This window comes from Lutra lutra, chromosome 11, assembly GCF_902655055.1.
Source record: "Lutra lutra chromosome 11, mLutLut1.2, whole genome shotgun sequence".
In the NCBI taxonomy this organism is placed as follows: domain Eukaryota; kingdom Metazoa; phylum Chordata; class Mammalia; order Carnivora; family Mustelidae; genus Lutra; species Lutra lutra.
Genome location: NC_062288.1, coordinates 19,401,889 through 19,415,637, shown reverse-complemented (window position 1 = coordinate 19,415,637; position 13,749 = coordinate 19,401,889). Strand labels below are relative to the sequence as shown.

The following is a 13,749-nucleotide window of genomic DNA, read 5'->3' as shown; positions in this document are numbered from 1 at the left end:
AATGCTAATACAGGTTACATGTTGCCTGTTTTATAAATATTTCAGTAAGTCGTATTAAAATCGGGGGATTTAAAAAAAACTATCATCCTCATTACATAGGGGGTATTTAATTTAGAACTAAAGTATAAATTGGGCGCCTAGGTGGCTCAGTGGGTTAAGCCCCTGCCTTCGGCTCAGGTCATGATCTCAGGGTCCTGGGATCAAGCCCCACATTGGGCTCTCTGCTCAGCAGGGAGCCTGCTTCCCTCTCTCTCTCTCTGCCTGCATCTCTGCCTACTTGTGATTTCTGCCAAATAAATAAAATCTTTAAAAAAGCACTAAAGTATAAATTTATTTATTTAAGATTTTATTTATCTATTAGAGCGAGAGAGAATGAGCAGGGGGGAGAGGGAGAAGCAGACTAACTCCCCGCTGAGCAGGGAGTCCAACGCAGGGCTCGATCCTGGGACGCTGGGATCATGACGCTCAACCGACTGAGCCACCCAGGCACCCCAAATACATTTATTTCCTGAGAGAGCTTTCCATGCTGGGCTGTGTATAGTTTCTTTCTTTCTTTTTTTTTTTATTTGACAGAGAGAGAGAGATCACAAGCAGGCAGAGAGGCAGGCAGAGAGAGAGGGGGAAGCAGGCTCCTCCCTGAGCAGAGAGCCCGATGTGGGGCTCGATCCCAGGACCCTGAGACCATGACCTGAGCTGAATGCAGAGGCTTAACCCACTGAGCCACCCAGGCGCCCCCTGTATATAGTTTCTTATCCAACGTGCACTTCCCCGAATTTGAAAGGATCTGTTAAATCTTTCAAAACACCACGTTTGGAAAATCTTGTAGTCAAACTTAAAGTGCCACAGGCCGCACTGCTCTTGTGTCTTGCAGATGGCTGTCCTTGCCGTCGCAGGCTGAGCAGGCGGTGATGTCCCTGTCCAGCTCGGCCTGCCCGCTCCTGCTCACGCTCAGAGACCGCTCCCTTCAGCTGGAACAGCAGCTCTGCTTCTCCTTATTTAAAATTTTCTGGCAAATGCTTGTGGAGAAGCTGGATGTGTACATCTACCAAGAAGTAAGTAAGAGCAGACCACATGTCGGGGCCTCGAGGATCAAGGCGACCGTAACATGAGCTGCTCTTTGTTTCAGATCATTCTGGCTAATCACTTCAATGAAGGAGGAGCGGCTCAGCTGCAGTTTGATATGACCCGGAACCTGTTCCCCCTGTTCTCCCACTATTGCAAGAGGCCGGAAAATTATTTTAAACAGTAAGCTCGATATTTAACAGTGACTGCTAATGTGTCAAGTGTTTAGAGGAGGTTGATTCCTTTTGTTTTGTTTTGTTTTGTTTTTTTTTAATAACAACTCTCAGGGTTCCAGTGATGTTTGGTGGGATAAGTAAAGCATCAATTGAAATTTTAAAATATCTAGTATGTACCCAGATAATCAAAGATGTGATTCATGACCCCCCAGATTTATCAGGACTGGATCTAAACTATGTGTTGGGCCTTTTGTTTCTTGCATTTGGTTGAATGCTCCTATTTGCCTGTTACTAGAGAGAGAAAATGCAAACAAGTACAATTCTGCCATATTCAAGAAGTAGAAGAAATTAAAATTATGCTTAATACCTGGTAGTAGGCCAGGCCTGAAGAAAATCTGTTTTCTTAAATATTTAGTATTAATTTTGATTCTAAGCATAACTATAAATGTATGTAAGAACATTTTTAGAAATTGCTGATGTAGGGGCGCCTAGGTGGCTCAGTGGGTTAAAGCCTCTGCCTTTGGCTCAGGTCATGATCCCATGGTCCTGGGATCAAGCCCCGCATCTGGCTCTCTGCTCCGCAGGGAGCCTGCTTCCTCCTCTCTCTCTCTCTCTCTCTCTCTCTGCCTGCCTCTCTGCCTACATGTGATCCCTCTCTGTCAAATAAATAAAATCTTAAAAAAAAAAAAATTGCTGATGTAAAATTTAAATTATTGGGGGGAATTTGAGATTATAAAGTATTCCTTTTAAAGTTATTATAAAATGAAAGATTTATTTTTGCTCATTTTAGTAAATCATCTGAAATTTTCTCTTCCCATATTCTAATCTAGCTAAACACTAAACTACATTTAATAGGCTATTATGTTAGTATCATTATTATATTTTGGGAAGTAATAGATACATATTGAAAACAATGGTCCTATTATAGTAATCTAATGAAATATAAACACTATACAAATACATAGTCCTAATGTGTTAAAAGAGCCAAATAAATCCATCAATACTTTTTACAAAAGGCATATGGACTAGCAGTGCAGGGAAGTTGTTGAGTTTCTGAAAATGAATATATTATGGAGTAATGTGGATGATACAGATAATGGACCTCCTGCCCTTTTTTCCTCTTTTTCTTAACAGTGTCAAAGAAGCCTGTATTGTTTTGAACCTGAACGTCGGTTCTGCCCTACTTCTGAAAGACGTCCTCCAGTCCAGTTCCGGGCAGCCTCAGGCCACAGCAGCCTTAAGTGAAGTTGGAATTTACAAACTGGCTCAACGAGATGTTGAGATTCTACTTCATTTGAGGACAAACTGGCCTGACACTGGAAAATGATGTATCTTTTCTTGTTTTGGAGTGTTTCGTTTTTAACAAAGAGGAAGCCAGTTGGATTTCGAGTTATATGATGATCTGAATTAATGAAACTGGACAACTGAAAACTTTATAGAATCATTTATTATCTTGGACTTACGGTGTTATTAAAATGCTGACCATATTTTCTCAGTCCTCTTGTTCCTAAGAAAATAAAAACAGAAAACTCAGAAGCCAGAAAAACTCAGAGTAATTCCATTTGCAAATATAAATGCTAAGTCTGTCTGTTGAGTAAGATACAAGAGCAGAGATAATAAATTACAATGAATTTTCAATTTCCTATGCTAATTAAGGGAGACTACTATAGATAATCAAACACAGCAAATAAATATTTTAAAAATCAATGCATGTTTATGATTGAAGTTCTTGTATTTGGTTTGGAAATTCACTGTGTTTCCTGTAAGAAAACATATGGGATGGTGACTAAAACAGAATTGCTCTCATTTTCCACAAACGTCCTTACATTTAAAATCCTTCCTAGGGGTGCCTAGGTAGCTCAGTAGGTGAGCATCAGACTCTCGGTTTTGGCTTAGGTCATGATCTCAGGGTCCTGATCTCAGGGTCATGGGATCGAGCCCCATGGTTTGGGCCCCCAGCTCAGTGGGGAGTCTGCTGCAGATTCTCGTTCTCCCCCTCCCTCTGCCCCCCTACCCCTGTGCACACTCTCTCTCTCATAAATAAATAAACCTTTAAAAAAAATCAATAAAATCCTTCCTAGTTCCATTCCATATGACAGTAGACAGCCTTTTCTTTTGGATGAAACATTTCAGGCCAGAGCACTGTTTATGTCTTTCCCCCGCAAGGGTAGGGATGGGAACTAAGCAGTTTTTGTTTAATATTTATGTAAGTAACAATGAGCTGGGAATCTAAGTTTTTTTTTCTTCCAACTTTTCCCTGACTCTGGACTTTGTTACATAATGATTTTTTTTTTTTTTTAAAGATTTTATTTATTTATTTGACAGACAGAGATCACAAGTAGGCAGAGAGACAGGCAGAGAGAGAGAGGAGGAAGCAGGCTCCCTGCTGAGCAGAGAGCCTGATGCGGGGCTCGATCCCAAGACCCTGAGATCATGACCTGAGCCGAAGGCAGAGGCTTAACCCTCTGAGCCACCCAGGCGCCCCATAATGATTTCTTGATTAATAAATCCTCAGAGAACAAAATATTTAAAGGCATTGAGTTACCTTGGTCAGAAGCCTTCTACAGCTATCAAATTTTATTTTTTTTTCCTGATTTAGCATTTAGTTAGTACTTTTCAAGTGTAATACCCGAAATCTAAAATTGTTGGGCTGGCATGCGACTTATACTGATTTTTTTTGTTTTTTTTTTTTTGTTTGTTTGTTTTGAGTAAGCCCTGCACCCAACATGGGGCTTGAACTCATGACCCTGAGATCAAGAGTCTCATTCTCTACTGATTGAGCCAGTCAGGCCCTACAACTTCTACCATCGATAAACATTTACTTGGTGATAAATAACTTTGAGGAAATGTTCTGAGAGAACTTCTACTGCTCTATATTTTATAGAGAGATTTTCCAACTGGTGTATTGGGCTCAAAGCTTTTCTGTAAGTTCTAGCAGACTAGTGCTTCTCTCCCTCATTCTTTGAGAACTGCTGAGCTTTCCCATGGAGAAAAGAATGAGTCTGCCCCAGAATTTCCTAATTCCAGACTTGACTGTCACTCCTTGCTTTCTAGATAGCTGAAAGTTTCAAGGGAATGAAATGTTTCTGTCAAAAGGAAGGAACTTCTGTTTTAAATTATAGTCTTTGTACCTCAAAGTCATGTCCATTAAATACCAGCCATGTCAAAATAAACTTACACTTCAGATCTGAATTTTTCCAAAGTTATCACATGTCCATCATCTTGTAAAACTTCATCTTCATCCAACAGACCCAGGGTTTTCAGGCCTGTAAAGTCAGAATAAGAAGAAAGGAAAATTCATGAAGCAAGCATTATTTTCAACTAAGGAAAGTTCAAGAACGAGCACAAACTGTACTTCAATGGGTAGGGGATACTGACCTTCTCGGTACTGCACAAATGATATGGTGCCTTTATGTGAAGTATCCATCATCTCAAACATAGACACGATGTTAGAGTGATCCATAAAGAAAGGAAAAGCCACGCCTGTTACTTTGGCAATTCTCAGTCGTTCCAATATAGATATTAAATACTCTCTTGGTTTTTCTGTAAAAGAATGGTTCCAATTCTTTCTGATATAAAATGAAGATATATCACACATGGAAACAGTCATTTAACAATTATTAAGTAACTACGTTCAAGGTACTGTACTAGGCACTGGGGTCATATACCTTGCTCACAAGCAAAACAAGACATTAGACAATTAATTACATATACAAAGTGCTCTACCCAGATATGGGACCTGGGAATTTTTTTAAAAAGAGCTCCTCAGGTGATTCTAATTTGTAGATAAGCGTCGAGGGGGAGGGAAAAAAAAGTATAACATGAGGGGTACCTGGGTGGCTCAGTGGGTTAAAGCCTCTGCCTTCAGCTCAGGTCATGATCCCGGGGTCCTGGGATCGAGCCCCGCATTGAGCTCTCTGCTCAGCTGGGAGCCTGCTTTCCCCGCTCTCTCTGCCTGTCTCTCTGCCTACTTGTGACTTGCGATCTCTCTCTGTCAAATAAATAAAATCTTAAAAAAAGTATAACATGATGCATGGAACAAAGTAGCTAAAAGAAGGGATCAAATGCGGGGCGCCTGGGTGGCTCAGTGGGTTGAGCCGCTGCCTTCGGCTCAGGTCATGATCCCAGGTCCTGGGTTCAAGCCCCACATCGGGCTTTCTGCTCAGCGGGGAGCCTGCTTCCTCCTCTCTCTCTGCCTGCCTCTCTGCCTACTTGTGATTTCTCTCTGTCAAATAAATAAATAAAATCTTAAAAAAAAAAAGAAGGGATCAAATGCAAATAAAAACAGAGACTCTTAGGTTAATATAGTCTTCCAATTAGGAAGGATGAATGTTCACGTATAAAAGCAGTAGTTTGGATAAGTAGGCCAGCTTTCATTTGAGCAACATGGAGGCTGGAAAAAGATCAATCTACTTTCCAGAAATAATGCCGGCCAGTTATGATGAAAAGCAGCCAGAAGTTAAGATGGAGCAGCTGAGATGATAAACGCCACTCATTACACACACACACACACACACGGTGATTATATATTTCTTTCAAAAACTTTTTTCCTGATGGGGCGCCTGGGTGACTCAGTAGGTTAAGCGTCTGCCTTCGGCTCAGGTCATGATCCCGGAGTCCTGGGATCGAGCCCCGCATCAGGCTCCCAGGAGCCTGCTTCTTCCTCTCCTGCCTGCCACTCGCCACTTGTGCTCTCTTTCTCTTTCTGTCACATAAATAAATAAAATGTTAAAAAAAAAAAAAGACGTTTTCTTGAGAATTTCATAAATATATAAAAGCAGGAAAGTATAACGAACCCGTCAACCCACTCTAACTTAAAATTTGTGGCCAGTCTCATTTCACCATCATCTCATCCAGGCCTCCTCTTCCTGTATTGTTTTGAAGTCAATTACAGTGATAATATTTCATTAATAAATATTTGAGCATGTATCCCTAACAGATAAGGACTCCTTTTGAGATACAACTGACATGTAGCATTGTGTAAGTTTACATAATATGTTGATTTGGTACATTTTTAATTTGCAATATGATTGTCACTGTAGTATTCGCTAACACCTTTACCACATATTTCTTTAAGATCTAGTCTCTTAGCAAGTTTGGTGTTTATCACACAGTGATACTGTCTGTAAGCCCTATGCTGTGCATTAATTTCCAAGAATTACCTTACTTGCCCTCAAACAACAGCTCTCCTACTCCCCCACCGCTCACCATTCTACTCCATTTCTACAACTGGCTTTGTTAGATTCCCTGTATAAGTGGTGTCTTGCAGTATTTGTCTTTCTCTCACTTAGCTCATTTAGCCTATCCTCAAGGGGCATCCTCGCTGCAAATGGCAGGATCTCCTTCTTTCTCATGGCTGAATAACATTCCATTGTACAAATATACCACATCTTCATTATTCATTTATCTGTAGACAGACACTTGGGCTGTTTCCATACCTTGGCTTTTGTGAATTATGCAGCAGTAAACATGAGTGCACAGATACCTCCTTCAGACCCTGTTTTCATTTCCTTTGGATATACACCCAGAAGTGGAATTGCTGAGGCATATGGTAGTTCCGATTTAATTTTTTTTTAAGATTTTATTTATTTATTTGACAGAGATCACAAGTAGGCAGAGAGGCAGGCAGAGAGAGAGGGGGAAGCAAGCTCCCCCCTGAGCAGAGAGCCCGATGCGGGGCTCAATCCCAGGACCCTGAGATCATGACCTGAGCCGAAAGCAGAGGCTTAACCCACTGAGCCACCCAGGCGCCACTGATTTAATTTTTTTGAGGAACCTCTATACTGTTTTCCATAGTGGCATTTCCCTTATAATTAGTGATGTTGGGCATCTTTTTTTTTTTTTTTTTTTTTTTTTTAGTAATTGCTACATCCAACATGGGGCTCAAACTCATGACCTCAAGATCAAGAGTCCCATGTTCTCCTGACTAAGCCAGCCAGGAGCCCTGCCTTGCCCATTAAAAAATATATATTTTATTTACTTGTCAGATAGAGAGTGAGAGTGAGCAAGGGAGTGGCAGGCAGAGGGCGAAACAGGCTCCCCGCCAAGTAGGGTGCCTGATGCGGGACTCGATCCCAGGACCCCGGGATCATGACCTGAAGGCAGATGCTTAACGGACTGAGCCACCCAGGTGTCCCATTTTTAAATCAATTTTTTTGCTATTGAGTTGTAGGAGTTCTTTATACATTTTAGATCTTAAATGATACATAGTTTGCAAATATTTTCTCCTATAGGTTGCCTTTCCATTTTGTTGATTCTTTTGTGGTGCAGAAGCTTTAAATATGATATAATCCTAGCTGTTGGTTTTTTCATTTTGTTCTTTGTGCTTCTGGTGGTGTATCTAAAAAATCATTGCCAAGACCTGTGTCAGGGAGCTTCTTCCCTGTGTTTTCTTCTAGGAGTCTTATGGTATCAGGTTGTCCCACAAATTTTATGAATTGAGAACACTTTTTAAATATAAAAAAGTTGGGGCGCCTGGATGGTTCAGTCAGTTAAGCATCTGACTTCTGCTCAGATCATGATCTCAGCGTCCTGTCCAACATGGAGCCCCATGTTGGGCTCCGTGCTCAGCAGGGAGTCTGCTCCCTCTCCCACTCCCCCTGCTGTTCCCTCTCTCAATGTCTTTCTCTGTCAAATAGATAAATAAAATCTTTTAAAAATGAACACTTATTCAAATAGCACCCACACATTGTGATTACGTTTTTAGATCTCTCTTGTGCCTTTCTGTACAAATTTTAACAGACTATAGAAACAATTGGGTTACTGAAGGCAATCCCACCACGTACGTGGTCTTCTGTCGCTTCTCTCTGAACTACTTACCAAATTCAGAAAAAGAAGAAAGGCCAAGTTTGAATTTCAATTTACTACTTTTCTTTTTAAGAACAGAGTAAGTAAATAATGCTAATGGAACTTGGTGTGTTTCTCTGATGAAGGATTTTTACTGTATATCCTTTAGACTACATGAGATGCTATAATGTTTAAGTCTAGAGTCTATAATTTATACTCCACCTGCTTCTAAAAATGTTTTGAAAATGCTTACAACAGAAGTAATAAAAATATTACCTTTAAAGAAATATTTTATTTTTAAGTAATCTCTCTACCCGACATGGGGCTTGAACTCACAACCTGGAGAACAAGAGTCATTTGCTCCACTGACTGAGGAAGCCAGCTGCCCCTAAAGATAGGACTTTTTAAAAACACGAAGAGGGGCTGCCTGGCTGACTCAGCTGGTTGAGCGTCCCACTCTTGGTTTCGGGTCAGGTCATCTCAGGGTCCCGGGATTGGGCCCCACGTCAGGCTCTGCACTGGTCATGGAGTTGGCTTGAGATTCTCTCTCTCCTCTCCCTCCCCTTGCTTGTCGGCGTACTCTCTCAAACAAATAAATCTTAAAAAAAATTTTAAAATAAAACATGAAGGGAAGATCCAAATGTTACTAACTACCTAAGTTATATAAATGTCAGCTGATAATGACACTCAGTTTTTGTAAAACAAAACCTCAAGTTCACATCTTAATAATAAATGCTAATAATTGTTGAGCCCTCACTATGGGCCTGGTATTCCCCATAACCATCAGTTCCCTAAGACCACGGCTAGCATGAATCCCTAATGTGCTCCCTAAAATGTGCAGTAAAGCCTAGTTTCTAGGAGTTAGTAGGGAGTTAGTAGGGAGCACTCTACTAACTCAAATATGGGAAGCATCTGGAAACCCCAAACCTTGTCAGCATGATGGTCTCTGTTGAGATTTTCCTCCTCCGTAACTCTCAAAGGTATCTTATCCTCATTTAACCATTCCCATAGCAATATCTCTCACCTAGGTTACTACAACTGTCTCTTTTTTTAAAATGAAATTTTAATTCTATTAAAGGCCTCTCCTAAGCATTTATACTCCCTCCCTCCCTAGCACAGAATTGTCGCTAGGAAGTGACACATTTTCCTACCGAATGACTTCAGGTCATGTTAGGTTTTGCTGTTAAATGAGTTATGAAAATCTGTTAGTTTCCAGAGCTGATAGAATTCTGGAGTTGAGGATGTGGGATTGTAGACCTGTTCCCTCAACAGTAGTAACACAATCAAACTGCCTAGACTTATTTTCCATAAATCCCTTTTTAAAATTTTTTTATTTTTTTAAAAGATTTTATTTATTTGTTCGACAGAGATCACAAGTAGGCAGAGAGGCAGGCAGAGAGAGAGAGGAGGAAGCAGGCTCCCTGCTGAGCAGAGAGCCAGATGCGGGGCTCGATCCCAGGACCCTGAGATCATGACCCAAGCCGAAGGCAGAGGCTTTAACGCACTGAGCCCCCCAAGCGCCCCCATAAATCCCTTTAAGATCCAAGCTTTTCAAACTGGAATCCATGTCATAATGCCAGAGGCTTCGGATAGACCCGAGGTAAAGATAATGTTTCTTCCTGAGAATCAATCATACTCTAGTGAGTAATGTGAAACATTTATAGTAAGAAATGGGTATTTCTGTAGAACAAAACTTGTAAATTTTTATGGTAATACAAGTGACTCCAAAGAAACTTGTCAGGCAGCAGCAGGCTAAGGTCTCAGATACCAAAGGTACAAGTCCCCTCTTCTCTGCCATTAGGAGAATCTGGGCAGGAACCTTGGAGAGGCATTGCTCTATACTCTGGACACCAGCCAAACTCTTCCTTAGCTTCTCCTCAGTATTTCCTCATCTTTTTCCGGCCCCTCCCCACTCCCTTTGGAGTTTGTAAAGATGTTTCAAGAAGTTTACATTGTGGGGTGCCTAGATGGCTCAGTCGGTTAACTGTCTGCCTTCAGCTTGGGTCATGATCTCAGGGTCCTGGGATAAAGTCCCACATCTGGCTCTCGGCTCAGCAGGGACTCTGCTTCCCCCTCTGACCCTCCCCCCTGCTTGTGCTTGCTCCCTCTCTCTCAAATAAATAAATAAAATCTTTAAAAAAGAAAAAGTTCGGGGCGCCTGGGTGGCTCAGTGGGTTAAGCCTCTGCCTTTGGCTCAGGTCATGATCCCATAGTCCAGGGATCAAGCCCCATATAGGGCTCTCTGCTCAGCGGGGAGCCTGCTCCCCCCCGCCCCCCGCCTCTCTCTCTGCCTTCCTCTCTGCCTACTTGTGATCTCTCTCAAATAAATAAATAAAATCTTTAAAAAATAAATAAATAAATAAAAAGAAAAAGTTCACATTGTTACAGGGCGTAACAGCATCTCAGTTTCTTACATTGATAATTATTTAAATTATGAACGGGATAGGATTACAATATCAATTGTGTAACTACTACCAGACCTCCCCTTCCTATCCTCTGCTGAGAAAATTTGTCTTTTTATTTATTATTTATTTATTTATTGGAGAGAGAGAGAGAGAGAGAGAAAGGGAGAGAGCATGAGAGGGGTAAGAGTCAGAGAGAGAAGCAGACTCCCTGCTGAGCAGGGAGCCTGATGTGGGACTCGATCCCTGGACGCCAGGATCATGACCTGAGCTGAAGGCAGATGCTCAACCAACTGAGCCACCCAGGTGCCCGAAAATTTGTCTTTATCTTAGATTCTCTTTCCCCCACCATGCCTTCTAGAGGAGAATGCTGCTTTTGCCAGGCGAGTTCAAAGCCTTTTATGTTAAAGGAAAAAAACGAATCCTTGAGATACTACATTGGTTGACATTAGAAAGAGCTTGAGAGAAAAAGGCCAGAAAAGAAGCAGGAAACGGGAAAAAAAAAAAAATCTACAAACTAAAAAAAGACCACAAAGTACCTACTAACACAGTGAATGAGAAAACAAAGAAAAACAAACCCACTTCAAGGCATATAAACATTTAGAACAATAGGGATAAAGGGTGCCTGGGTGGCTCAGTGGGTTAAGCCTCTGCTTTCAGCTCAGGTCATGGTCTCAGGGTCCTGGCACTGAGCCCTAGAGCCCGGCATGGAGACCCAGCAAAAAAAAAAAAAAAAAAAAAGGAGGACATGTATTTAAAAAAAAAGAGAGAGAGAGAACAACAGGGATAAAATAAAACTTCCAGAAGAGAGAAAAAGTCTTCATTAAACAGGTCAAGAATCTGATGACGTCATGCCATCAGACTCTTCAGAACAACTGTGGCAATCAGAAGACGAAGGGGCACAGCCCTCCAAATTCTGAAGGCAGTACTTTCTGAGAATTGTATCTACCCTAGTTATCATGTTTGAGTGTAGGATGAGACACTACCATACACGTGAGTTCTCAAAATATTTACCGCTCCAAGGAAGCAGGCTCCTTGGTCTGTCCTCTAGAGGAGGGGAGAAAAGGCAAAAAAAAAAAAAAAAAAAGTGCGGGTGGGGGTGGGGGAAAGAGACCCAAGCACCATAAAACAGGCTGTAAGCAGAGGAGAGAGGTGAAAAGGTTAAGGTCTGAGAAGAGAGAGGGAAACCCCTGAATTACAGCCACACAGCAGTGCAGCTGGGCCATCAGTCTAGTCCGGAGCAAGAAGACAGAGCTGGGGGATGCCCTGGGGTAGGGGAGTGGTTACACCATGACTCTCCTCTCCTAGACTCTTCCTGTCCTACCTAGAGGGGAGCTCTGCTTGCGACAAAAAGAGAATATCGATGACTGAGTAGTAATGACACAAAATTTAAGTCAACATTTAAAATGTGGTATTACTAATTTCCAGGAAATCAACAAAGGAAATACAGTCATAGCATGCTACACGGATTCGCTGTGGATATTTGCCTAATAATAATAATGCACATTCTAAATGCTGGCCACACCAAAACTGAATTATAATTTTACTGGGAAGGTGGGGATGAGTGGGAACAGGTGTAAGTGTACATGCATGTCTGTAAACGAGCTGACGTTTCCTCCTACACAGTATAAAGCTAAATCTAAACCCCGGGGGCTGAGGGGACATTTGTAAGTAGCAGTGAAGTCTGTGATCTAGAAATATCAAGGAGTTGGCAATCATTCTTTACAACAGGAATCTGGGGCAGGGAGGGAAATGCTGTTTTTCTCTATAAGCCTTGGGGTGCTTTTTGACTTTTAAACCCCATACGCATATACTTTTATAAAAATCGAAATGAAACACGTGATGGTTGCCAGCCGTAGGGTTAACTTATATATTACCCTTTCAATCTTCCCCACGTGTCCACAGCTCGGTACTGTTCCCCCATTCTCCAGAAGAGGACCCTGACGTGCAGGCCCTCGCCCACACTCCGCTAGTGTTAAGGACGACCCTCCCCCGAGCCTCTCCCCACCCGCCGCGAGCCTCCCCCTACGTGAGCCCCGCGCACCTGGCCAGTGGCCGGCACAAAAGAGGCCGTTCAACCAGTACTCGCTTGACTGAGGGCCACAGCCGCCGAGAGGCCGGGCGGGGAGTGCGTGCTGCGGGGTCCGGGGAAGGCGAGCGGCCCGGCGGTGCGTGCGCGCAGGGAGGGCGGTACCGGGAGTTTCTGGGAACCGCCAGGGCAGGGAGGCGGGTGGGAACGAAAGCCGAGCGGTAGGCAAGACTCTTACCCGGCCGGAAAAAGAGTAGGGTGCTGGTGAGATAGTTCAGCAACTCCATAATCCGGTGTTTTTCCAAGTAACTCCTGGCCTCCAGCTCCCTGCTGCCTCCGGCCTGCATGGCTCAGCGTGGGGGCGTTGCTAGGCGACCAGGCGGCGTCGGGGCCGTTGGGCTCCACCCGCTCCGCCCCGCGCGGTCGGCCTTCGGGGGCGACCTGAGACCGGAGTTCTCCACTTCCTCGCGGAGAGGAAGCCTGGGGCGGCGTGGGGTGGCGCCTGCGCGGAGGCTGAGGGTGGCCGGTGCAGAGCCCCTGGCGGGAGGAGGGTCCGGTTCCCCCGCTGGGCGGAGGGCTGGGCCTGATCGGCTTTTCCTGTTTTTGTCTCGAGCACCTAACCCAGTGCCTGTTGATCCAGGGACTGAGACCTCAGGTTCTAATAACATAGGATGAACCTGGGGAATTAGAGAGCATGCAGGGAGAGTCCTAAATCGGGGCAGGAGTCCGCCGGCTCTCTGCCCTGGGCTGCGGGTCGGGAAGCGTGCTGGGATCCTGAGCGCCAACGTCTCTGAAGCTTAACTAGGCTGCGCTGAGGGATCGTGTCAAAGACACCTGACAGTAGTGTTGAGGGAGAGTCACTGAGTACGACGGGATGCAGGTGCATAGCGGGGCCCGCGCTTCAGTCATCGGTTTGCCTCGGAAACTGGACTCTAGGCTGGGACTTCTGTCCTTGAGGGCCAGGCTCGGAAGCCTGTGGCCTTACCGTCAACAGGGAGTTATCCCAGGACAGGCACTTCAAGGAGAGAAAAGACAAATGGCCAATAAACATACGAAAATATTCCCGGCCTCTTCGACAATCCTGTAAACAAAACTACAAGAAAATGCCAGTTTACATGTAGCAGACTGGTCATAGTTAGGAAGTTGGACAATATCGAGCTGGCAAGGATACACTGCGACAAAACAGTGATGACGGGAGCCCAAATTGGAACACCCACTTTGGACAATCGATTTGGAATTATCTTGATAATGCAAGCATGTTTCTGCACTCAGAGAGCAGCTCTTGGACAGGTGT

At 43.5% G+C, this 13,749-nt stretch overlaps 2 protein-coding genes across 5 annotated transcripts in view; one reads left to right on the top strand and one right to left on the bottom strand.

Annotated features, from left to right (window-relative positions):
• RINT1 (RAD50 interactor 1) overlaps positions 1 to 2,941 on the top strand; it is a 34,753-nt gene extending 31,812 nt beyond the window's left edge. For 3 of the 4 annotated variants that reach the window (XM_047695471.1, XM_047695469.1, XM_047695472.1), the window contains 3 exons: positions 872 to 1,052; positions 1,127 to 1,245; positions 2,373 to 2,941. In XM_047695471.1, coding sequence (XP_047551427.1) covers positions 872 to 1,052; positions 1,127 to 1,245; positions 2,373 to 2,565 — 493 coding nt within the window. In that variant the 3' untranslated portion in view covers positions 2,566 to 2,941. The remainder of the gene's footprint in view (positions 1 to 871; positions 1,053 to 1,126; positions 1,246 to 2,372) is intronic. The other variant, XR_007121574.1, reaches the window with a different exon arrangement.
• EFCAB10 (EF-hand calcium binding domain 10) lies at positions 2,664 to 13,541 on the bottom strand. The gene is made up of 5 exons (XM_047695473.1): positions 13,441 to 13,541; positions 12,694 to 13,132; positions 4,617 to 4,781; positions 4,417 to 4,504; positions 2,664 to 2,745 (listed from the first exon to the last, which is right to left on the bottom strand). The coding sequence occupies exons 2-5, from the start codon at positions 12,800 to 12,802 to the stop codon at positions 2,709 to 2,711; spliced, it is 399 nt and encodes a 132-aa protein (XP_047551429.1). The 5' UTR covers positions 12,803 to 13,132; positions 13,441 to 13,541; the 3' UTR covers positions 2,664 to 2,708.
• Between the last annotated feature and the right edge of the window lie 208 nt (positions 13,542 to 13,749).